Below are 26,804 nucleotides of genomic sequence, written 5' to 3' on the forward strand. Positions count from 1 at the left end.
GGTGAGCTTATTGGATTGCATTTGTATATTTATGAGCCTTGGCAGTCTTGTACAAGATGTGGAACGCTGGCTATTGTCGATTTCCAATCACAGCGCCTACAGCTTTGTGGTTGTCCTTCCATGGAAGAGTGAAGAAGTCGGTACCCATTGAAGCTCCAAGTTTTACATGCAGAAGATCCAGACTGTCGTCAACCACTAGTTTCGACGTGGATTGCCCGTGAAACGCGACTCAGACTGTATACCACGGTGCTTGATGGTAGCTCGAATGTGCCAGACTGGTGATCCGGCATACATTAATCAACTACGGAAGGGATATGGCAACAATGAAACGCCGCATGTCCGAATTCTATCCTTCGCTACCTGCGTGGCTGCCCACCAGCGCAGGAAGCTCACATCGACCGGAAAAGGATAAAGGCGCAAATGGTGGCAAGAGCTCGTCCACAGCTCCAGGGAGCGATGGTGTGTACCTGTCGCCAGAATGCGATACAGAACGAGAGTCTCTCGGTGCACCACACTGTGCAAGAACGGAAACGATGACTTTAGTGCTTAGTTACAAGGCTTATCACCTGTGGTCGCAAAGGGTGGCATGTCAAGCAGAAATTACCAACGCGTTTGTGAACCACTATCAACACTTCCATTGGGAGGATGATAGCCCCATTGAGGGCTCCGATCCTACAGCCACTCATGTCTCCGGTGCTCTTACGCGAGTGAAAGCAAGTTCTGTGATGGAAGATTTTAGCTGCTAGGACTTTCATGGAGCAATCGCCAACGGTGTCATGAACAGGTTTTGGTAGGTTCTACTAAATTATAGTGATTTTTTCAAGTCGAAATGGTGGCGAGATGGAGGACAACGTACGACGATCTGTTAAAGCACATTACACCGATTCCATCAGCATTTATGGAAGGCATACTGGAGCACTACGTAAGCTGTCGCCGGGATTTACGGTCGCACACTGACGCTCCATCACTCTACTTAACGCTGACTATAAGCTGTTGTCCTGGCACTTCTTAGTAGAACCATTTCCCCGGAAAAAACGACGCCGGCGTATGATTATATGACAGCGCAGCAAACACTGTTAGCAGTTACTTCTGTAAAATATCTGGGAGTATGTGTACGGAACGATTTGAAGTGGAATGATCATATATAATTAATTGTTGGTAAGGCGGGTGCCAGGTTGAGACCCAGAAAATATTAGATGCAGGCTCCCAGGTAGATGCTATTTTCCTTGACTTCCGGAAGGCGTTCGATACAGTTCCGCACTGTCGCCTGATAAACAAAGTAAGAGCCTACGGAATATCAGACCAGCTGTGTGCTGGATTGAAGAGTTATTAGCAAACAGAACACAGCATGTTGTTCTCAATGGAGAGATGTCTACAGACGTTAAAGTAACCTCTGGCGTGCCACAGGGGAGTGTTATGGGACCACTGCTTTTCACAATATATATAAATGACCTAGTAGATAGTGTCGGAAGTTCCATGTGGATTTTCACGAATGATGCTGTAGTATACAGAGAAGTTGCAACATTAGAAAATTGCAGCGAAATGCAGGAAGATCTGCAGCGGATAGTCACTTGGTGCAGGGAGTGGCAACTGACCCTTAAGATAGACAAATGTAATGTATTCCGAATACATAGAAAGAAGGATCCTTCATTGTATCATTATATGATAGCGGAAGAAACATTGGTAGCAGTTACTTCTGTAAAATATCTGGGAGTATGCGTACGGAACGATTTGAAGTGGAATGATGATATAAAATTAATAGTTGGTAAGGCGGGTGCCAGGTTGAGATTCATTGGGAGAGCCCTTAGAAAATGTAGTCCATCAACGAAGGAGGTGGCTTCAAAACACTCGTTCGACCTATACTTGAGTATTGCTCATCAGTGTGGTGTCCGTACCAGGTCGGGTTGACAGAGGAGGTAGAGAAAATCCAAATAACAGCGGAGCGTTTCGTCACAGAGTTATTTGGTGAGCGTGATGGCGTTACGGAGATGTTCAGCAAACTCAAGTGGCAGGCTCTGCAAGAGAGGCACTCTCTATCGCGATGTAGCTTGCTGTCCAGGTTCGAGAGGGTGCGTTTCTGGATGAGGTATCTAATATATTGCTTCCCCCTACTTATATCTCCCGAGGAGATTACGAATGTAAAATTAGAGAGATTCGAACCCGCACGGATGTTTTCCGGCAGTCGTTCTTCCCGCCAACCTTACAGGAAAGGGAGGTAATGACAGTGGCACGTAAAGTGCCCACCGCTACACCCTGTTGGGTGGATTTCGAAGTATAAATGTAGGTGTAGATATAGATGTAGAACAAGAGACGCAGTGACCGTGGTGGTCTACTGGGTAGATCGGTAAACTCAGACACTGGAGGTACAGGGTTCATTTTCAGGTAGGAGAGGGGTTTTTCCTCGTTCCAGTCCCTCCAGCACGACACAGGTCCACTTAGCGTGATAACATGTTAGTACCGGGAATCCGTCCTGGATGTGGAAGGTCGCTGGTGCCACAAACTCGCCGGCCAGCCACTCCTAGAGGCGCGGCGAGCCTGCACTTCAGAGCACCGGACTTCACCTTCACCTAATAAGCAAGCGAGTTATCACACTACGAGAAAGAAACGTTCGCCAAAATTTCCTAACGTTACTCCTCGTCTGCGTTGCACAGTAAAACTGATATACACTACTGGCATTAAAATTGTTACACTACGAAGATGACGTGCTACAGACGCGAAATATAACCGGCAGAAAGAAGATGCTGTGATATAAAAATGATTAGCTTTTCAGAGCATTCACACAAGGTTGGCGCCGGTGGCGATACCTACAACGTGCTGACATGAGGAAAATTTCCAACCGATGTCTCATACACAAACAGCAGTTGACCGGCGTTGCCTGGTGAAATGTTGCTGTGATGCCTCGTGCGAAATGCGTACCATCCCGTTTCTGACTTTGATAAAGGTCGGATTGTAACCCATCGCGATTCCGGTTTATCGTATCGCGACGTTGTTGCTCGCGTTGGTTGAGATCCAATGACTGTTAGCAGAATATGGAATCAGTGGGTTCAGGAGGGTAATACGGAGAGCTGTGGTGGATCCCAACAGCCTCGTATCACTAGCAGTCGAGATGACAGGCATCTTATCCGCATGCCTGTAACGGATCGTGCAGCCACGTCTCGATCCCTGAGTCAACAGATGGAGACTTTTGCAAGACAACAAACATCTGCAAGAAGAGTTCGAAGACGTTTGCAGCAGCATAGGCTATCAGTTCAGGGACCATGGCTGCGATTACTCTTAACGCTGTATCACAGACAGGAGCGCCTGCGATGGTGTACTTAACGACGAACCTGGGTGCACTAATGGCAAAACGTCATTTTTTCGGATGAATGCAGGTTCTGTTTACAGCATCATGATGGTCGCATCCGTGTTTGGCGACATTGCGGTGAACGCACATTGGAAGCGTGCATTCGTCATCGCCATACTGGCGTATCACCCGGCGTGATGGTATGGGGTGCCATTGGTTACACGTCTTGGTCACCTCTTGTTCGCATTGACAGCACTTTGAACAGTGACCGTTACATTTCAGATTTGTTACGACCCGTGTCTCTACTCTTCATTCGATCCCTGCGAAACCCTACATTTCAGCAGGATAATGCACGACCGCATGTTGCAGATCCTCTATAGGCCTTTCTGGATAAGCTGCCCTGGAAAGCACATTCTCCAGATCTCTCACCAATTGAAAACTTCTAGCCAATGGTGGCCGAGCAACTGGCTAGTCACAATATGCCAGTCACTACTCTTGATGAGCTGTAGTATCGTGTTGAAGCTGCATGGGCAGCTGTACCTGTACACGCCATCCAAGCTCTGTTTGACTCAATGCCCAGGCGCATCAAGGCCGTTATTACGGCCAGAGGTGGTTGCTCTGGGTACTGATATCTCTATGCGTCCAAATTCTGTGAAAATGTAATCACATGTGACTTCTAGTATAGTATATTTGTCCAATGAATACCCGGTTATCACCTGCTTTTCTTCTTGGTGTAGCAATTTTAATGGCCTCTATTGTAAGTATGTAAATTTATTAAGATTTGCTCGGTGACGAGTTTTCCTACGCAAGAGCCAAATGTCTACAAACTCTGAGAAGTGGCAGATACGTGACACAAAGACCTCATCTGGTTAAGGTACTGAAATCTAACGCACATTAAGAGCGTCACGTCAGAAGACATAGATAAGATTACACTCATAATGAAAGACTTGTCAGTCATTAACGAAACGGAGTACAAAGTTCACTTGAAGAAATTTTAAATGTCTCGAAACTGCGGACTTCAAACTCTATTAGGTTGCAGTTATATCCATTGTCTGTGTGCCATTAGGCAGTACTTGTGCGTCTCTGGAGCGGAATGTTTAATCTCTTTATATGTGACACTCTTGTGTTAATCACCAGATCAGACAGATGTGGGAGACAAGGCTGTAATTAGGTACTGGAAGCACAAATGTTGGTACTAGTACATTTTTGTAATGTATACAGAGTTGATGATGCTACAACTGTTTAGAACCAAACATAATATGGTTTTACGAACTTTCGGGCCTGAACAACGTCACAAAATTGCTTAGAATTGGAAATAATTGAGGTTTATCCTCTTATTCTGTATCTATTCTCATAATACGCTTGAGTGCGTATCTACATTTCCTGTGGCCGTTCTCAAATTGACTTTTCGTTCACTCTTAAATGTGACTGGAAGACGTCAGAAGATGTGCACTGTTTGAGGTAAAAAGGAAAGAGTGTGCCTGTCACCATTATTACTTTGTATTTGTATGTAATTATAGTTACACGGCGCAGAAAAGGCGTCTGGCTCAAGAGAAATGCTTCTACGGCATTCTCATAAGAAATTAGTTTACAAATCTTGACAAGGAAAATTAAGTAGTCAACAACACCAAAGGCTTTGCAGAAATCTCAGATGTACACCCTATACTGCACTTGCATCTAGATCTGTAACAGCATTAACCACGGTCACTTTCCTGGTCTATAAGCGCTTTTCCTGCTCCGCTGTACTGGTTTTTGCCCTCTTTCCGTCCTTGGTAATCTACAAATCGCACCTCGCCACTTGCCGAAAGTCTTTTCAAAAGCGAGAACGACTTGAAATCGCTATTATCTGATTAGAATCAGCGATAACCTTCACTTATTACTTTGTTTGTCCACCGCATAAAGATGCTGAGTAATATTGTGAAGTATCACAGAACGTATATATACTGAATCCAATTACCGCGTTTAATTGTTGTCCGTACACAATGTTGACGCCGATTCTGTTGGCAGCCCTGCTCAGTGTCGTTACGGCACAAACAGCTGTTAACCAGTTCCCGGAAGGTTTCCTTTTGGGAACCGCCACGGCGTCCTACCAGATCGAAGGAGCGTGGAATGAGGATGGTGAGTTTATGCTAAAACCATCTGCTCCGTTCGCAGACGTTCAAAGTATATTGCGCGCATTTTCGAACAACGTATCTATGGTAACTGATTTGCGTCATCTCAACTTTTCGTCTGAAATACAGTGGTTACTTTAACTACATTATAATATGCAATCTCAGAATTGAAATCGCAGGTTATTCGAATGTACTACTTGTTCTACAAGTACCTTAGTTAAAATGGTTTCCTACCAATCTGTCTTATTTTCTTATAATTTGAATTTTTCTCTAAATTGTGGTTATCAGAAGCTTGCGCTTTCCCAAATTAGTAACAATCGATTAGAAACCTGTAACAGATGGCATTAACGAACAAAGTTGGCGTACAGTCACAGTCAGACAGCAGTCTTGAAAAATATGAACCTAGGTGACAAAATTGGTCTTGGAATCAAATCCTATAATTCCAGAATGAATTTTCTCTCTTCAGCGAAGTGTGCACTGGTTTGAAACTCTCTCGAGGCCCGGTTCGGCGCATACTTTTAATCATCCAACAAAATGTATAACTGTGTACACAGTACGATTACATAAACTTTCTTACTGCATTTTCACTTTATCAGTTAAATTTTCATTCTTGAATATTGATTTTCCTTTCTATAACATATTTGTCAACTAGTTTTCCTGAACTGCAAACTGACAAATTTTTAACAGAAAACAAAAATCGTATTCTTCCACATGACTGAACAATGAGTGAATAAAACTATAGTAACGAAACCAGAATGTATGTAATTTTATATAAATGTTTCTAATGCTCAGATTTCCTGGACATACGACACAGTACATACTTATGTTGAACGCTGTGTGCTTTACGTATAGGGTCTGTCTCCATACTTAATGACAAAGTTCATGATATATTCTTCACCGTTTTTATATATTTTTAAAAGTTCAGTTTATGTTTTCCACTCTTTCCCATTTTGTGCATCCCCAATAATTTGAAAGGCCGAAAGCTGGGCCGTAATTAAATAAACAACAATATAGTCAAATGGCGGTGTGTTCATTTAGAAATTATTTTATGACTGTTGCTCAGAAACATCAAAAATTTTATAATAAGAGATTGCGTGGATGTACGAGCCTATCCTCTGCGTACGTATGCTGTAATATGTTTCTGGAATTGAGAATGTTATTATGATGTGTTACGTTACACAACTGATCTGTCTCTTGTTATCTAGCAGCAAATGGCGTGCTGTAATTGCTTTAATCAGGCTTGAAAAAACATTTGAATAAATAAAAGATAATTAGTACAAGCAGCTCTTGCCGACACTTACGCGTCAAGAACAACCTCAATTATATACAAGAAAACTTCTCATCCCCCAAGCTTCCAAGGTTTTAAGCGAAAGTGTATCAATATCAGCTTACCGCAATTACCTTTGTGGGGCACGTTTGCTGGACAATGCATTGCAGTTTTGCATAAGGATGGCGCCCCTCCACTCCCACACCAAAATGGTGACTAAACCAAAAGTTCTCCTGTCACCTCCGAATAACATGTTAGTTTTTGAATCAGGAGTCACAGGATGGGGGCTGTGATGTTATCCATGCGTCTGGGTAAGATTACTCATTAACATGGTCCATCAGGAGATAGAAAGTGGACGAAAGCGATCGAAGGGTAGCGGTTGTAAGGGCAGATGAAAAAAAGTGCCAAGGCAAGCGCCAAGGGAAAAAAAGCCTCTGCGTCAGTAGGACGGGTAGTAAGGGCAGTAGCGGCTTGCTACCTGCGACAGTGCATGCACGGTGTGGTTATGTTAGTGCGAGGTATCGTGCATCGTTAACTTTGTCGTTGAAGGAGCTCGTTGCGAGCCTCCAAAGGATGATGAATGGTGGTTCCCCAGCCTCTGCACAGAGACTATGGATGGGGCTGATCCTGTAAACACTGGTGGTCAGCCTAATCTCCTCATGATGGATGTTGTTGTTGTTGTTGTTGTTGTTGTCTTCAGTCCTGAGACTGGTTTGATGCAGCTCTCCGTGCTACTCTATCCTGTGCAAGCTTCTTCATGTCCCAGTACCTACTGCAGCTTACATCCTTCTGAATCAGCTTAGTGTTTTCATCTCTTGGTTTCCACTTTGAATTTTAACCTCCACGCTTCCCTCTAATGCTAAATTTGTGATCGCCTGATGCCTCATATCATGTCCTACCAACCGGTCCCTTCTTCTTGTCAAGTTGTGCCACAAACTCCTCCCCAATTCTTTTCAATACCTCCTCATAAGTTATGTGATCTACCCATCTAATCTTCACCATTCTTCTGTAGCACCACATTTCGAAAGCTTCTATTCTCTTCTTGTCTAAACTATTTACCGTCCATATTTCACTTCCATACATGGCTACACTCCATACAAATACTTCCAGAAACGACTTCCTGACACTTACACCTATTCTCGATATTAACAAATTTCTCTTCTTCAGAAACGCTTTCCTTGCCATTGCCAGTCTACATTTTATATCCTCTCTACTTCTACCATCATCAGCTATTTTGATCCCCAAATAGCAAACCTCTTTTACTAGTTTAATAGCTAAGGCACTCTATGATATTCAGTGCATTCTGTGTTCTGGCTTACAGGTCTCGCAGGTGTACTGCACTAAATCCACAATAGCTCGGAGTGGGAAACGAGGCCCAGCGACCACGCTGAATCTTCAAAATGTAGAATGGTGTCTTTCACATGAAAGTCAGGTAAATTAAAAATACGACGGGAATAATTAAAATGAACAAGAACACACTTATCTGCAGAAAACTGTAAACCTGCCTTTACAGCCCTCTCCTCTTACCTCTGCGCTGTAAGCTGCAACTGACGCCTAGCAGTTGCAAGACTGCAGAAGGAACAGAAACAGCAAAATCGTTTACAAATAATAAACATTGTACAGGACCCTGTACCATACACATGGTACTATGTATGGCTATGGCAAATCGGGTCACACTTAAAACGCTGCCCTGTGGGACACCATTCTCTTGCTGAAAATGATTCGACAGCGTTCCACCAACATGGAATGTAAAAAACTGCTCCGACTGGAAAGACCATATCAAGATGGGTAGATGGCCAAGAAATCCTCTGATGAACTTGCTCTAGAATACTATGTCTTCCAGTAGTATTGTACGCCTTACTGATGTCAAAGATATTGGCAAAGGAAAGCCTTCTGAACAGCCGCCTCCAGTTTCGTCAGGTTGTCGACCGAAATGTCCGGAATCCACAATAAGGGTGGCTAAGGAGTTGCCTAGTATCCAACAACCAGACCAAACGGCGGTTAACGATTCACTTTTGGGTCTTTCCGACACAGTTCGTTAAGTGATACTCTCATAACTACTGGCACTCGTGCAGTCCTTCCCTAGTCTGAGGAGAGGTGTCAAAAATAACTCTCTCGACAAGTTAGGGAACTTACCTGCCAAATTAAAACATTCGAGGACGATTTTCTTTGATGCTGTAGGTAAATGTCGAAGCACGCACTACCGGAGTTGGCCGTGACCGGGTGCAGTATCACGAGTCTCAGACAGTGTCGATTCCAGCTCCCACACGGAGAACGGGCAATTGTAAGATTCAGTTAGATCTGAAGTCCAACTTGCCCCTCCCCACAGTTGCATGGTGTTATGCATGAGGCGGAACAACGGGCCTCATGGAAAAAGGGTGACCCGGCTGTGTCACGCAATTTCACTCTTAGTCTGGTCACGAGATGTGGCCATTAATTGCACGCGTTGACCATTTAGGCTGACGTGAGGATCAATGAACTATACTTGATGGGATTTATCTGGAATATTTTAGGTGATTAGAAAGTTAGTAGGAATACAACTAAATACTTGGCTTTAATTCAGCTTCAGCGGTGGACGTCGATCTTGACTTTGTACAATAATATTTACAAGTGCAGTTATACACCGAACTGCGAATACTTCTTTACAATTCTGATTGCTTCACACGTATAGATCAGTTGTCAATGCATAAACTGTACGTGGCGCCGGGCTAGGTCGTAGCTACTGACTTAGCTGAAGGCTATGCTAACGAGAGTCTCTGCAAATGAGATCTCTGAAGCTATAACGAGTAAACCATTATTGTAGAACTGGTCAGCGCGCTAGCTTTTCTCGTAAGATCAGCTGTGTGGCGGCGCTGGGTCTGCTAGCGTCGACAGTGGCGACTCACGGGTCCGCGTGTACTGACGGACCGCGGCCGATTCGAAGTCTACAACCTAGCAAGTGTGGTGCCTTGAGGTGACACCACACATGGTATTGGAGAATCCCTAGATCCTGGCTGACATTGGCAGTAGTCGCTGTAACATTCTCTGCCATCGGCTGACCGGTGTCTCTGGGCGTTGTGGCAACACTGGCTCCATCTGATGTTCTTGAGAGGGCTATGGGCTCTGAAAAAACTGCATCTTGACAAGTGCACTGACAAACATAGGTAAAGGTACTAGAGCTGCCACTAGGAACCTCTGTTTGTGTAGAAGCGTTGGCTGTCGAAATAGGCTTTTTAATGGCGGAAGGAAAAAGATTTAGTGAATGTGGGAGACTCAATGGTCTTATACATCTTCTTGGTCTTATCATACAGGACGCGTTTCGATGTTGTAATCTCCTGTGTCTTCCTTCTTCAAGAAACATACTGCTATCCCTACCTCAGACAGGGTGATCACAAGAGCAAGTTACATACTTCGGAGGAGAGAAGCATCCAGCTCCATCATGGACGGCCTTGCCTCTTTTTCACCAAGTGGCTACAGTCTTACATTCTAAGGTGTGCCCAAGCTCTTGCGTTTAAAAGAGTGCACTGGTTTCGGGGCAAAGGGCCATACGCTTAGGCGAAGGAAACCTACCTCCGGGAGTTTCGTGCTATTCATTGTAAGGGTGAGGGAGTCAGATTATACGAGCTCCGCATACATCTTTTCATATATTTTGCACATCAACGATCTGTTCATCATCCCACTCATTCTTCGGTTCCTCCTTTGGAATGTCAAACAGATCTCTATGTGACGCAGCACCTTCGATATGGATCAAGGTGTTGTGGGGCTCCGTTTCTAAGTCATATCCCCTAAGGCTTTTAGCATTCCAGAGGTTGAGTACTTGTTGCGAACTAACAGTTTCAAACAACAGTGTTCCATTAGGCACTAGCTTGACCGATTTCAGAGTATTTGGGATGTTCTCTAAATTTTTTTGAACATAAAAAAGCGAAACCTTGTCACTGCTGCCCTCTTTTAGCTTCGCAATCGGAAACACATTCTGAACTGCAGGATGCCTTCTGTCACTATATACGGAAGAACTGGAAAAAACTCTGTATTGTCTCTGAGTTAGGAGGACTGGCTACATTAGCCCTCTTGTTAAGGTGGTTGTTGGTACCTACCAGGCGCCCACCCAGTCTACTATGAGGAAGAGGAAATTTCGTTGGTTTCACCTCGACTCCACGAGCAGCTAGGGAAGTAAAAGCCCACCTAGACAGAGCTCCACCTGCCTGCGTAATCCTCATAACGCTAAGGTGCCGTAGATTCCCCAAAGATTGCCCACCAACAACTGTTGCTTGCCATTCATGGGCGCGTAGCACACCTTGAGATTGAGGCGTTTATAGAGGTTATTAGAATCCTCGTGATCCGGATGGTCAAGCCAAGATCCCCTTTTCCTGTGGCACACAACATTCCACTGCTGCACTGTACAGTGAGAGCTGAAGCATGCCCACAGCTTACAGTGACAGAGGACAGGTAGCGCGTACCAGTCTACAGCTCATGAGCCCTGGGGTCGCGAAGCCCATACTCAGAAAACGAATGCTGAGCCCCTGAGGGCATGTAGACGTGAGCGATTGACAGAAACATCGACAATGGATGTAACACTGACAGTTATCCTGCTGGAAGATACTATCGCCATTCGGCAAGACGTAAAGTATGATGGGATCCAGGTGGTTTGCAATAAAGTTCACGAAGTCGGTAGCAAGGCCAGATATTTGTGAGACCTATCGGACAATCAGCCTAAGGGCTCAAGCGTCCAAGTTATAGAAGAATGGAAAAGACAGTTGAATATCTGTTAGAGGAAGATCAGTTTTGGATTCGGAACGATAAACGCAGTTCTGATATTGGGATTGATAATGGAAGCAATGCTTAAGAAAATAAAAACACGTACGTATGATTTATCGACGTGGAAAAAGCAATAGTTGAGAAAAATCAAGAGCATTTCTTATCTCCCTCGCTCGTATCACTAGCTCTTGGAAAAAGTATAGCAGTATCTGTACGGGTAATATCACATAGAAAGCTGTATGGTCAAGAATCAAAATATTCATCTCACTGCATCCTCTATCCACTGTCACTGCTCGCAAGACTAAGATCATGCCACTAACACCTTGGCCTCTTTTCACGAGGCCCCAATTATTTTACATTCCTCCACCTGCTGACAGATGTGAGAGAGACTTATCAATAGCGAACACATTCTTCCACTCATTCATGGCCCAGTGTCATTGTTGCTGATCCCACTATCAAGTGGTCTACCTCTTGACCGCCGATAATGAGTCACACTGTTGGACAGCTCACATACCGACGGACATATGTGAGCCAGCAATACATAATTATCGAGGAACATTGGTTCCTGAAGCAGCTGTAAGCATCCAGTGCTACATCGGTTGAGTGTGTGTGTTCGAAAGCTGTCAATGTCATATTCGCAATTCTGTGGTCCCGCCTAAAAGGTGAATTAAATTAGCCCTGCCATTGACAACCTACAACTGAGAATAACATGTGGAGTCATTACCTAAGTAGTAACAGTACTCCACTATGACTTAATCGGGATCAGTAGTTGGAGTCTAACCCTAGGAGACGTAGAATAACTAGGCACTGATATTATATCTTTTTATAAAAACAACTTTCAAAGAAAAATATTCAAATTGAAAAACTACAGACATAGATCGTTAACTCTTAGGCATTAATCTAAATTTGAGATTGGCAAAACATGTATGACTTGACTAGAAGTCGCCTCACTGTTGAACCAACGGAAACATTAAGTGGTTGATACTATTTAGCATCGAAATAAAGGAAACCTCCACCTTGTGTGGCATTGACGATAAAGATCACTGCGATCAAGCAACTGGATCTTAATATAGCTAGTGTTAAAAATTCCCGTGGTGCGTACGTCACTAAATTCACTGCTGTGAAGAGCAATTCAGCAGTGCCGAGCTGCTCGGTGCCGAGAACGTGCGCTGCGTCGCTAAAAATATTGTGACTGCACAGAGGACACGAAACAGCGTCAGCTTGTTTCGAAGCTACTTCCGTGCTATGCTGGATACAAACCAAGAATTCTGCTTGTTCATAAGCCAGGAGCAGAGACTTGACTCAAGTGTGCAGTCGTGAAGAAGCACTTCGTAATACCTCAGTCTCCGCGAAGAATCACATCTTAGTGTCTCAGCTCGCAGAGAAACTAATACTGCCATTCCTAGAGGCGAAATCAGCAGTTCCGAACCTAATGGTGAGACTGTTCACTCACGCCTTGCTAGCAGTCTCAAAACGCTAGCCAGCGAAGTGTGTCCTACCAACACCTCCCAGAGATCCCCTCGCCGTGCAGTGCCCAGTTCAGAACAGACTTCAGCTCGTTAGAGTGAACTCTCCTTGCGGACTATCACCACGCCCGTCAGAAACGGAATGTCTCCACTCTGCGAGTCATGAAGCTGTCAGCTAACTGCCTTCAGCTCATACACAGTTCGGTAGGAATTTCTAGAACAAACTGTGACCTCTCCTCCATCTACAAGTCAGCCAACAAGATACATTTCTCTGTCTTTTTGTAGAAATACGCTAAATAAGGTCGGTGGCGGCGTTTTTAAGGTGCTATCTCTACGATCTTCTGCTTCCATCATCGTCTCGGACCCCGCCTCCTTAGCAGCCGCAGGGCGTCTGCGAGAAGCTCCTGCCCCCCTGTTTCTCGACGGGTAGCGTCCTCTTTTCAGAGCCATAAACCGAACTGCCTGTCCGCTTTATTCAAATTTGTGTATGTGTCGCGGAGTAACGTCCGTTTACATCAGCGAGGTGTAAGGTAGGGACCTATAACGACAGTTGATTCAGCAAACTACTCTACTAGCAGCCGTAACGAAGTGGCTTTCGAATGGGAATCGCAAACGTTTGATGACAAGGCGACAATTCATCCGAATTCTCCTCCGGGAAACAGCATTAGTGACATTTCGTATCATATGGTAGGAATCTCTTATCGACGTACGTACCTAGTAAGTGAGTGAGATATGCCTCCTTGCCTGATTTAGGTGTTCGTATGAACGTGAATGTCATCACTCCCAAGGAAATGCTGAAAACATAATAGTTTGTGACATAAGTTGCAACAAATGGAAGCAACAGCTTCACAATAACACGGTTTCCCTGTGCTCCGTCAAAAGATACGTTTCGAACGTTTTTGAAGTTGCGTTCCAGTTTGGAAGTCTTGACTCTTGAATTGTTTTGTTGTAATATAGTTCACAGCATTTTATTTGTTACATTCATTTCTGTGAGACGTTTGTGCCTATATGTGGTATCTCGCCTGCTCTCACTATTCGTCACATAGACTTGGGACGGTAACGTATTCTTACCTGATCACTCATATCCACTGCACTTGTTAATCTTGGACAATTCGCTGCTTCTATTTTGACTTTTTTCACGCTTTAGTACACCTTCCTCCTATTTTCATGAGTGATCTGTGTTCAGTTTTTGACGGGCTAACCACTGGGACATCTTACCATTAAATTTGAGGGGGGTGCGATGATAAGCTTCCTTCGTTAGGGACTTCTTAGAAATTACCTATTTCGTAGCTCTTGTCGTTTCAAGCAAACATGTTCTACATTTCGTCAAACAATAATTCGTTTTGTACGCAGGCAAGGGCGAGAACATCTGGGACCACATGTTGCACGAACACCCAGAGTACGGCACGAATGGCGACAACGGCGACGTGGCCTGCGACTCGTACCACAAATACCAGGAGGACGTGCAGATGCTGCGCGCGCTCAACGTCAGTATTCTCTCTGCAATAACTCATACAAACGTTTGTTTTTCCTATTGATAACTGGTATAATATTTTTACAGTTATCCTTCTTTGTCCGAAATTTCACCTATCAGTAGTCAGGGAGACATCTAATGAGAAATATTAACTTCAGGGACATTAAAATAGTTACCTTTTATTCTTTAAAATTATGTCTTTTCATTAAAGTGGAACGTACAAGGGGCGTTCAATAAGTAATGCAAAACTTTCTTTCGGTTCAAAAAATGCGGAATCCGTTATGGACAATGTGAAGTATTCCCACTTCAGCCTCTCTAGTTTCACGACGTTCCTACAGGTGATGGCGCTATACGTTGTTGTTCTTGTTGTGGTCTTCAGTCCTGAGACTGGTTTGATGCAACTCTGCATGCTACTCTATCCTGTGCAAGCTTCTTCATCTCCCAGACTTACTGCAACCTACATCCTTCTGAATCTGCTTAGGGTATTCATTTCTTGGTCTCCCTCTACGATTTTTACCCTCCACGCTGCCCTCCAATGCTAAATTTGCGATCCCTTGATGCCTCAGAACATGTCCTACCAACCGGTCCCTTCTTTTTGTCAAGTTGTGCCACAAACTCCTCCCCAATCCTATTCAATACTTCATCATTAGTTATGTGATCTGCCCATCTAATCTTCAGAATTCTTCTGTAGCATCACATTCCGAAAGCTTCTATTCTCTTCTTGTCTAAACTATTTATCGTCCACGTTTCACTTCCATACATGGCTACACTCCATACAAATACTTTCAGAAACGACTTCCTGACATTTAAATCTATACTCAATGTTAATAAATTTCTCTTCTTCAGAAACGCTTTCCTTGCCATTACCAGTCTACATTTTATATCCTCTCTACTTCTACCATCATCAGTTATTTTGCTCCCCAAATTGCAAAACTCCTTTACTACTTTAAGTGTCCTAATCTAATTCCCTCAGCATCACCCAACTTAATTCGACTACATTCAATTATCTCGTTTTGCTTCTGTTGATGTTCATCTTATATCCTCCTTTCAGGACACTGTCCATTCCGTTCAACTGCTCTTCCAAGTCCTTTGCTGTCTCTGATAGAATTGCAATGTCATCGGCGAACCTCAAAGTTTTTATTTCTTCTCCGTGGATTTTAATACCTACTCCGAATTTTTCTTTTGTTTCCTCTACTGCTTGCTCAATATACAGATTGAATAACATCAGGGAGATGCTACAACCCTGTCTCACTCCCTTCCCAACCACTGCTTCCCTTTCATGCCCCTCCACTCTTATCTTGTTTCTGTATAAATTGTAAATAGTCTTTCACTCCCTGTATTTTACCCCTGCCACCTTCAAAATTTGAAACAGAGTATTCCAGTCAACATTGTCAAAAGCTTTCTCTAAGTCTACAAATGCTAGAAACGTAGGTTTGTTTTTCCTTAATCTATTTTCTAAGATAAGTCGTAGGGTCAGTATTTCCTCACGTGTTCCAATATTTCTACGGAATCCAAACTGATCTTCCCCAAGGTCGGCTTCTACTAGTTTTTCCATTCATCTGTAAAGAATTCGTGTTAGTATTTTGCAGCTGTGGCTTATTAAACTGATTGTTCGGTAATTATCACATCTGTCAACACCTGGTTTCTTTGGGATTGGAATTATTATATTCGTCTTGAAGTCTGAGGGTATTTTGCCTGTCTCATACATCTTGCTCACCAGAAGGTAGAGTTTTGTCAGGACTGGCTCTCTGTAGTTCTAATGGAACGTTGTCTACTCCGGGGGCCATGTTTCAACTCAGGTCTTTCAGTGGTCTGTCAGATTCTTCACGCAGTATCATATCTCACATTTCATCTTCATCTACATCTTCCATCTCCATAATATTGTCCTCAAGTACATCGCCCTTCCACCTTTCTGCTTTCCCTTCTTTGCTTAGAACTGGGTTTCCATCTGAGCTCTTGATACAAGTGGTTCTCTTTTCTCTTGGGGATAATATTTCGGAGGTAAAATAGTCCTCCATTCGGATCTCCGCGCTGGGACTACTCAGGAGGATGTAGTTATCAGCAAAAAACAAAAAAAAACCACATACTTCACTGAAAAAATGCAGTATATTCCATTTTTGTCTCTTTCCTCGGTTCATTAAGGAAATGCTATGTATGTACAGTGGCGGGTATTTATGCTGTCAGTGTAACGTTCCAAGTACATTTTACTTCCCGTCAAAGAATCACATCGATATAGCGAAAGGAAAGAGAGTCAGCTTTCACATTCATCATTGTTGCTTCCAGTAGACAACTGCCATACCTACTGCAGGTACGTTTCCCAAACACTTGTAATGGAAACAGTTTCAGCAACAGTACCACATAATTAAATATCAAGAATGAAATATAGTTTGTAGATAACTGTGCAAGATGGCATACACCACAGTGAAATAAATACGCTCAATCAAAAACTTACAACAACCAACAACTGAGTTTAATCACAATACACTCGCCACAGAACACAGTATAAAACTTGTTATGCAACGAATATATGGATTACAAAAATATTTAATTAAAAAAGAGCAACTCTTCCATTCCGACTAGGTAATTACTTTGGGATGTGGTTCTCGCACATTCCTGTAAAAGGATCTGAAGAAGTTCTTGCTGGCGGCTAAGAAAGCGCAGTTCGTCGCCGCAATGGCATCGCTGATATTCTTTAGAGAATTCAGACGCGTCGACTGTGGCCAACGGATATCTTCACTTATCCATCAGAGTTTCTCGTTGTGGGCAACGCATAATGTCGATGAAACGGGTACCCAGACCAACTGTCCCAACGTTTACGTGCTTTCAGTGTGTCACAGCTGTACCTCGGGACGTTAACGATCTTATTTTCTTAATTCTCTCTCTTACAACAGATTTTCAACAGATGGTTCGGCACTCTCACTATTTATGAGAAAGTACATAATTTCCTCTCCTCCCCCCCTCCTTCCTCCACCATGAAATATGGCGTCTGTGGGGAGGCTTGCGTGCCTCGGCGATACAGGTAGCCGTATCATAACTGTAATTGTTGAGAGGCCACACATATGCGTGGTTCCTGAAGATATGCAGCAGCCTTTTCAGCAGTTCCAGTGGTAGCAGTCTGGATGATTGACTCATCTGTCCTTGTATCCTTGTAACATCAATCAAAACGGCCTTACTCTGTTGGTAGCAAACGGAGACCACATCCGTAATTTTTCCCGAGGACACGCAGCTCTGCTGTATGGTTAAACGATGATGTAACACTCTTGGGTAAAATATTCCGGAGTTCCGGAGCTAAAATAGTCCCCATTCGGATTTCCGGGCTGGGACTACTCAGGAGGATGTAGTTATTAGCAAAAACAGAAACAGAAACAAAACGGATCGGATCGGAGCGTGGAACTTTAGATCCCTTAATCGGGCGGGTAAGATAGAAAATTTAAAAATGGGAACTGATAGGTTTAATTTATATAGAATTCGAGTTAGTATAGGCCGGTGGCAGGAACAACAGAACTTCTGGTCAGCGAATACAGCATTATAATTACAAACTCAAATACGTGTAACGGAGGAGTGGCTTTAGTAATGAATAAGAAAATAGGAATGCGGGTAAGCTACTATCAGCAGTATACTGAACGCATTATCGTAGCCAAGACAGACATGAAGCCCAAGCCTACCCCAGGAGCAGAAGTTTACATGCCAACTTTCACCGAAGAGAATGAAGAGATTGAAGAAATGTACGATGACGCAAAAAAAAGAAAAAAAGTATTCAGGTAGTAAAGGAGATGAAAATGTAATTGTAATGTGGGACTGGAATTCGATAGTAGGAAAAGGAAGTAATGGAAACCTTGCAGAGTTATTGACAGAACGTAATTAAATCATCGTCAACACAAGAACCATAAAATAAGATTATATACGTATAAAAGACCTGGAGCACCGGAATGTTTCAGATTGACTATATAATGGTTAGACAGAGATTTAGAAACCAGATTTTAAATTTCCAGGGGCAAATGTGGACTCGGATCGCAATTTATTGGTTATGAACTGCAGATTAAAACTGCAGAAACTGAAAAAGGTAGGAAATTACGGAGATGGGACCTGGGTAAGTTGACAGAACTAAAGGTTGCTGAGCGTTTAACAGGAAAAATTGGGGAACGGCTGACAAGAACAGGGGAAAGGAATACAGTAGAAAGAGAATGGGTAGCTTTCAGAGACGAAATACTGAACGGAGCAGAGGACCAAGTAGGTAAAAAGACAAGGGCTTGTAGAAATCCTTGGGTAACACAAGATATATTTAATTTAATCGATGAAAGGAGAAAATATAAAAATGCAATAAATGAAGCGGGTGAAAGGTAATATAAGGACTAAAAAATGAGATCGACAAAAAGTGCAAAATGTCTAAGCAGGAACGGCTAGAGGACAAATGTCAGGATTTAGAAGGATATTTCACTAGATGAAAGATAGATACCTCCTAAATGAAAATTAAAGAGGTCGTTGAGGGAAAGAGAAACAGCTGTACGAATATCAAGAACTCAGATGGTGAATCAGTCTTAAGGCTAGAAGTGAAGGGTGAAAGGTGGAAGGAGTATATGGAGGAACTATACAAGGGACATTAACTTGAAAGCACTATTATTGAAAAAGAAGTGCACTTAGATGAAGACGAGAAGGGAATACGTAAAGAGGCCTTAAACATGAACTAAAGGAAATCAGATCACAACGAGGATCTTCAATCGTCGTAATGCGGCTTATACGTACAGGTGTAAATAGACCTCTTGTTATAGAAAAGGCGTTTGCAGTATGGGTATAGCTGCACTTTGTAAGGTCTAATAGCTAACGACAAGTAGCATGAACCACTGAAGTTCAAAGTCTATTTCTTTATGACTGCAACACGTGTCTTGAAGTTGTCTGCAAGTCAGAACCTTAATTTTTATCTCCAAAATTGCGTGTAAAGAAGAATATACTTTGCTATTGAAGTTATTTTATGGTAACATTAATTCTGCTGAGGGCAGGTCATTTGCAGCAATAGTTGTGCTCACATCTGCTACTAACATGAAGAAAGGCTAAATGAGCACATGTGCAGCTGAGCATAACAAATCGTAAAATTGAGAGATGAATCCAGAAGATGAAAGTCATCGCGTCCAGCCTCCTTCCCCCAGCGTACTGCGGAAACTCGACGTGATATGGACTCAACAAGTCACTGGAACTCCGCTGGAGTAATATTGAGCCATGTTGCCTGTACAGTCGTCAATAAATGGAAAATTGTTGCTTATGCATGATTTTGCGAATGAACAGAACTCTCGATTATATCCCACGAACGTTCGATGGGATTCTGGGCGGGCGAACTGGTGACCACGCCATTCGATCGAACTGCCCAGAATGTTCTTCAAACCAATTGAAACAGTAGTAGCCCGGTAACCTGGCGTATTGCCATCCACAAAAATTCCAGCGCTGTTTGGCAGGAAATGGTCTCCAAGCAGCCGAACATTACTGTTGCCAGTCAGTAGTCGGTTTGGCTGGACCATGGGACCCAGTCCATCCCATGTTAACACAACCCATACGATTATGAGCCACCACCAGCACACAGTGCTGTTTTGACAATTTGGGTTCATGGTTCCGTGGGGTCTGTGTCACACTCGATTCCTACCATCCGTTCTTACCAACTGAAATCGGGACTCATATGACCAGGCCACCGTTTCCGATCGTCTAGTGTACAACCGATGTAGCCGCCAACCCATGAAAGGCGCTGCATGCGATGTCGTCCTGTTAGTAAGGGCACTCGCACCGGTCGTCTGCTACCATAGCGCATTGACGTCATATTTTGCCGCACTGTCTTAATGGATACGTTCGTCGTACATCTCACATTAATTTCTGTCATTATTTCATGTAGTGATGTGTTACGTCTGCCACAGACGGCCCCTGCCAGGCAGACTGCACTCAGTACACCAGTGTGTACCATATAACATACACAAGCACTTGCAGGCGCAACCAAGAGGAATTACAATTCTTCACAATAAACAGAACTTGCTGGAGACTAATGCGAACCTTTTTCTGCAGAGGTCGCCTCACAGACACAGGGAAAGTTGGAGTACTCCGCCGGCTTTATAAGGCCAGCGCAGCAGCAGTACAGCCAGTTCCTCGCCGAGCTAGGACCAGCTCCGACGGACCTAACCGACGCTCTTAATGAATAGTTATTTGTGTTCTTTGTGTGTATATTGTGATGTTTCGAGAAGTGTAGTTCAGTTTCAGTAAACTACATTATACTGAGTGTTCTACAATACTGAGTATTCTTCACGATGCTTGTCTGTTAAAAACGCGCGCGCTGCTCTCAGCCGTTGGCCACTTCATTGTCTGTGGTGAAGGATAATGCTTGAAATGTGGTATTCGCGGTACACTCTTGACACTTTGGATCTCGGAATACTGAATTCCCTAACGATTTCCAAAATGGAATGTCCCATGCGTCTAGTTCGAACTACCATTTCGCATTAAAAGTCGTGTCGCCACAATCACGTCGGAAACCTTTTTACATGAATCCCGAGTACAAAAAGCTGCTCATTTATACCTTTTGTACGCGATACTACCGCCATCAGTATGTGTGCACATCGCTATCCCATGGCTTTCGTCAATCACAGTAACTGCACTTCGATCCAGATAGTAATCAGAAGCTACCTCTGGTTCGAAAATTTCACACGAGCGTGAAGATAATAGCTACCTTGGTACTATTGCGTGCCAACTGTGGGTCAACTCCTTCTCACTCACATAGACATCAAGGATAAACCTTTCTGCGTCCGTCAGAAGAAACAAGCAGGTGGAGTAAATCACACGCTGTATTCCTACAGTTTCTTCGAAGCACAACAAAACTGTTCAGTGATTTTCTTTGTGCTTCCAGACCCTACCTTGTCCTGCAGGTTCACCGGATAGCTCTCCAACTGAGAAAGTTCTATCGTGGGATAAGCTCTTCAACCATCTCGGCATTTGGACGATGTATACCGTCAGTAGGACAGACCCTGGCTCTATAACAGTACAGATAATATCCAGTAACTCTGTGAATCAATGCTAAACCGAATAATAGCTTACATAAGAGCCAGAAGTGGGCCAACTCGTTATTGATTTTATGAGTTTGTGAAGCTGCTTCTCTTGAACAAACTATCCAATTTCTCAGAAACTGAAATCGCTTATTTGTCTGTACATGAATATCACATCTGCCGAATTCCGTCCGATACGGATAATTCCTTCAGTGTGTTGTTTTTTTTTATTCTTTTGTGTATATTTCCACTATGTCCGAATTAAGTGTCTTTGAACGATATGCTTTGAGTATAAAAAAACTTGTTCTCTTAATGGTCCCTGAGCGAGACGAGATCTTATATCTAGCCAGATGGTCTCCTCCACAATCCAAGCACTGTACATAAGTAGCAGTGCACTGGGTTGACGAGTCTCCTGCGCCATATGTATTATGGCGCTCGAAGAAAGACGCTAGGGTTTAACATCCCCACCAATAAAGATAGATCTCGGATGACGAAAGAAATCGGCCGTGCGCTTTTCAAGGGAACCAGTTCGAGCTATTTAGGCAAATCACAGAAAACCTACATTTGGAAGGCCAGGCCAGGATTTTAACTGCCGTCCTCCCGAATGCGAGTCCAGTGTCCTGGCCACTGAACCTCCTCGCTTGGTACAGCGCTCGAGACTACGGCATTGAGTCTGAGGGATTCGTCATATTGACGGACCTATGGAAAGTATGGATGCACTTAATACCTAGACCCAAGCAGACAATCGTACTTGCGGGACAGAGAATCTCTTCATATCAATCACTTTAAGAACAGATTTGATTTCGAAAAATATTTCCTGTTCGTCAAATTCTTAAGTTGCTCCTCAAATAACAACCTGCCTCCTATGTAAGTAAGTATGAAAGCCACTAAACTGGACTATACTAACAAATTCATTGTACTAAATGGTTAGCTGGGAGTGCTTCCTTACTTGCAAGTCGATCCTGTTTTTACCGGCAGGGGTAATATTAACAATTTTGCCTTTGGTTTCTGGATGGTTTAAATTTATTAATTTCCAACACACGCTGAATGCATGTTTCTAACATCAACCAGTTACTTTCGAATACAAACGCAGCAAGGAGCACAGTCATTTGGTTTATACTAGTTGTTTTTAGCTAGAGCTGTCTAATAATAGTAGTGACATTTTTCTCATCAGACTGTACCTAAAGCGTTATTTTGAATGGAAACATCTTGTGCGCCGACACTTTCGAGGCTATTTCCTGCAGCAATCTTATTCTCAAAAGCATGCAGAGTGTCAACTTCATTGACACCATTACTGTTTTCATCTGCTTGCTGGGCTTCCATATTGGCTGCATCCAGAGGACTGGTATAACACCACGCTACTAATGCGTCACAGAAAGCAGCTGTGAAAAGGTAAGCAGCCGCTGGGTGGCGGCACAATCCACACACAAACACTGAAGCACTACTTGAGCAAACGGGGCGACACAGACTGCGGTACTCTGGGTGAAGAAAGAGATGCTAGCTCGCCTTATACCCCCTGAGACGTTGCGGGACGGGTGAATTGCTTTTCGTTATCAGTCAGTTACGTGCCTATCAGAAGTATATGTACTCGTTTCCTGCACGGACAGCAACAGTTCGGCTTACATGAAACCCTGACGGTGATTTCGAGTAATTACTGCCCTTTCCTGCCTTACTTTTCGTGTTTTGTCTGTTACGACTAACTTTGTGCGACCGTTGTGTGCTCTTGCCGTGCCCTCGTAATGAGTTCTGTAAAAATTATTACACAGTGGTTATTAAAGTAACTTTTGTTTCTCTTTTGTTCGTGAACAGGCGGATGTGTACCGGTTCTCCATCTCGTGGGCCCGCATCCTGCCAACCGGGGACCTCGACGTCATCAACCAGCCGGGCATCGACTACTACAACAATCTCATCAACGAGCTGCTCGCGAACGGAATTCAGCCCGTGGTAAGAGACACACACAAGTGTGTTTAGGTGGTGCAATTTTTTACTTGTGTTGTGTTGCAATCTAATGTTGGAAACTTCATCTGCAACGGAAGAAACTGCTACTGGAATATGTTACGGAAAGGAGGACTCAGTTTATTGTACAGTGGGCTGCTGGATGTGAGACAAAATGTTCCCTCCTCTTAAATCGATGTGCGCTGTTTGCATTGACTTACTGATGCCACAAAATTACTTCTTTCAATTTTCAAACATTTTTTTATTTATTCTGAGTAGCATTTTAACGTATTTTCCTGCTCTGTGCCATGTCCACTGTTAGTACTAAAGCTAGTTATGTAGAAATATTGTTCCGCCATATGAACTCGACAACTGCGAAAAGAATTCCGGATCAACCAGTTCGTGGAATGAGCCCATGTTCTAAGGAAAATGGGTATGACGTCTTCACTCGTCGATATAGACTGAGAAGCGAAAATATTGTGTGCTCCTGCTTAATAGCACGGTGGTCCACATATGGGACGCAAGGCAGCAGCGATTCTAAGTGATATGGGTTATACGAAAGCCTTGCTGGGTCTCCAGCACCAGATGTCTATGCGCGGGTGACGCAGTTTCCGTAAATTACGGGTCGACATCCTGTGGGCGTGAAGCCTGCTCCCAGTAGTGTTCCAGATGTGTTCCGCCGGATTAAATAGCACGATTCAGTCCTTGTAACGCCGACTGTTATCCTGTTTGACGATTCCATCGCCGTCGGGGAAGACATCAGGTATGAAGGGATGCAGGTGGTCTGCAGTAATATTCACGCATCAAATGATTGTGGACAAGAGAACTATTCAAGTCTGAAACATCTATGATGTACACAGGGTGTTTCCGTAAGAGCGTCCAAAAATTGATCAGGACATAGAGGATGCACCACTGAATAATGTGAGGTAGGGAACCTGGGGTCGCAGAAGCAAGTTTAAGGAGATAATAGGAGTAAAATCACAATACTGTGTACGTTTTTATTTACATCAGTTTCAGTTAACTGCAAATGCCATCATTGACACAATGAACGTACAATTTGTACTGTGTCTTACAAAATGTGCTGACACTAATGGCCAACAACTCCAATTAAAGCATTATCGGCGGACGAGATCCTGACGGCCCTGACTAATATCCCTGGTGTGTTTCAAATCACACCACATGCAGCTACGATTCTGGCAACTAATTCCATCTCCGTATCTACTGGAGCCTAATACACACATGAGTTTTGATATCCCCGTAGCGAATAACCAAGCGGATTCAGGTGAGATGTCTTCGCAAGTCATGAAATAGGACCTCACCCTCCAATTCAGCGACTAGGTAGCACAGCATTGAGATAATTGCGGATATCCACACTGAAGTGAGGCGGTGCATCGTCATGTTGTATCGACATCCTCTCACGAACAGCCAAGGGTACGTTCTCCAACAACTCAGGTAGAACTCTTCAAACGGTTCAAATGGCTCTGAGCACTATGAGATTTAACATCTGAGGTCATCAGTTCCCCAGACAGAACTACTTAAAACTAACCTAAGGACATCACAGAGATCCATGCCGAGGCAGGATTCAAACCTGCGGCCGTAGCAGCAACGCGTTTCCCAACTAAAGCGCCTATGACCATTCGGTCACAGAGGCCACCTAGAACTCTTCGCCAGAACCTCAAGTACAAGAGGCCATTCAGATGGCCAGGTAGAAGATGTGGCCCATTGAGACTGTCGCCTTCATTGCCGCCTCAGATATTCATAGCAAAACGTACTCGATGGCGTGGCTCTACTGCAGCGTGAAGGTTTTCCTCATCCTACACATCGCTATTCCCGCTGTTCGAAATTCCATCGCGATCAAATGAGGCCTCGTCAGTAAACAGCACGATCTGGAGGAAATCTGGTCGATGAATCCATTGTTGGAGCAACCACTGAGACAATACAACCATCGGCGCAAAGTCAGTCACAAGCACTGCATGGGCTCGTGGTGGGTGATATGGGTGTAATTGTTTGTGGAGTACTCGCGACATGCTGGTACGTGCAAAGACCATTTCACGTGGAATACGACGAGTACTTGTAGTGGGGCCCGCTGCAACACATACCAAAGCCTCCTCTTCAAAATGCGAGTGGTCCTCGTATTGCCAGGTCCCTCGTTCCTTGTTTACATTGAACCAGTCTCCCGCAGTTGTCAGTCGGAGAAATAAACACTCTTCGTGACGGAAATTGCCTGTTGGGAAATCGTTCCCTGTACAGCCTTTCAGTAGCGAGAGGATTGCAACGTACTTCCCCACACGCAAAAATCAAATGGTGCTAAGCACTATGGGACTTAACAACTGAGGTCATCAGTCCCCTACACTTAGAACTACTTAAACCTAACTAACCTAAGGACATCACACACATCCATGCCCGAGGCAGGATTCGAACCTGCAACCGTAGCACCAGCGCAGTTCCTTACTGAAGCGCCTAGAACCGCTCGGCCACGCCGGCCGACACTTACCCACACACAACGCGTATGTCAGTGAGTTCTGCGAAACTGTACCAGTACCGCTAGATGGTATTGTATTATACGTCACTGAATAGCACTGAGTAATGAATGGGGCTGTCGCTGATTAATATCACGTTTTGTCATGAGACAATGTAAGTACAACAGAGCCACCTTATAGTAAAGCAAAGTAAACAAAACCTGTATCATGACTGCTTGGTATTCAGTCACGTCCTCCTTATATCCTTGCAGGAAATAAAGAATGTACATGTAAATAAACAGCACAGTGCGCGTCAACTTTTACTAATGTTAGCTGTAATCAAACTGGAAAACAGTTATGCTAGACGAAACAGTAGACAAGTTTACTTCCTTATCTTCGTAAGCTTCTCGGACCCTTGTTTCCCTACCACAAATTGTTCAGTGGAGGATTCTCCATGTCCTGTTACATTCCTGCACGCTCTTACGGAAATACTCTGTAGATGCAGACTGAAGCAACGAATGAAAATTCCGATTTGGACTGAGGAGAGAAGCTTGCTAGGGTGGTCCGTGCAGTTGGGCAAAGCTCTATCGATTGGGCTACCCAAGCACGACTCACGACCCATCCTCGCAGCTTCAGTGCTGCCAGTACCTCGTCTCCTACGGCCCAAACCCCACAGAAACTCTTCTGCGAACCTTACAGAACTAGCACTCCTGTTAGTTCTACGAGGTTTGCAGGAAAGCTGCTGTGAAGTTTGGAAGATAGGAGGCGAGGTACTGGCAGCATTGAAGCTGCGAGGACGGGTTGTGAGTGCTTGGGTAGCCCAGTGGGTAGAGCACTGGCCCGCGAAAGGCAAAGGTCGCGAGATTGATTCTCAGTGCAGCACACAGTTTTAATCTGACAGGAAATTTAATTTGTGCCTTATCCTGCGTTGTACTCTGCCGTTGGACACGCCACATATCGTGGCCAATCCAGGTTCAGAGAGCGGGGGAGTGCCTAACTAAGCTTCAGAATGGGAAAATATTTTCTTCGAATGCTTCTATTTTTAAAACGTTCGAGGATAAATGA

General features: G+C 43.9%; 1 protein-coding gene across 1 annotated transcript in view; it reads left to right on the forward strand.

Moving 5' to 3' along the window:
• The first annotated feature begins 5,213 nt into the window (after positions 1–5,213).
• The window catches only part of LOC126281895 (myrosinase 1-like), a 72,993-nt gene continuing 51,402 nt past the window's right edge, over positions 5,214–26,804 (forward strand). The window contains exons 1-3 of the mRNA XM_049981213.1: positions 5,214–5,401; positions 14,215–14,348; positions 23,155–23,289. Coding sequence (XP_049837170.1) covers positions 5,266–5,401; positions 14,215–14,348; positions 23,155–23,289 — 405 coding nt within the window. The 5' untranslated portion in view covers positions 5,214–5,265. The remainder of the gene's footprint in view (positions 5,402–14,214; positions 14,349–23,154; positions 23,290–26,804) is intronic.

This window comes from Schistocerca gregaria, chromosome 7, assembly GCF_023897955.1.
Source record: "Schistocerca gregaria isolate iqSchGreg1 chromosome 7, iqSchGreg1.2, whole genome shotgun sequence".
In the NCBI taxonomy this organism is placed as follows: domain Eukaryota; kingdom Metazoa; phylum Arthropoda; class Insecta; order Orthoptera; family Acrididae; genus Schistocerca; species Schistocerca gregaria.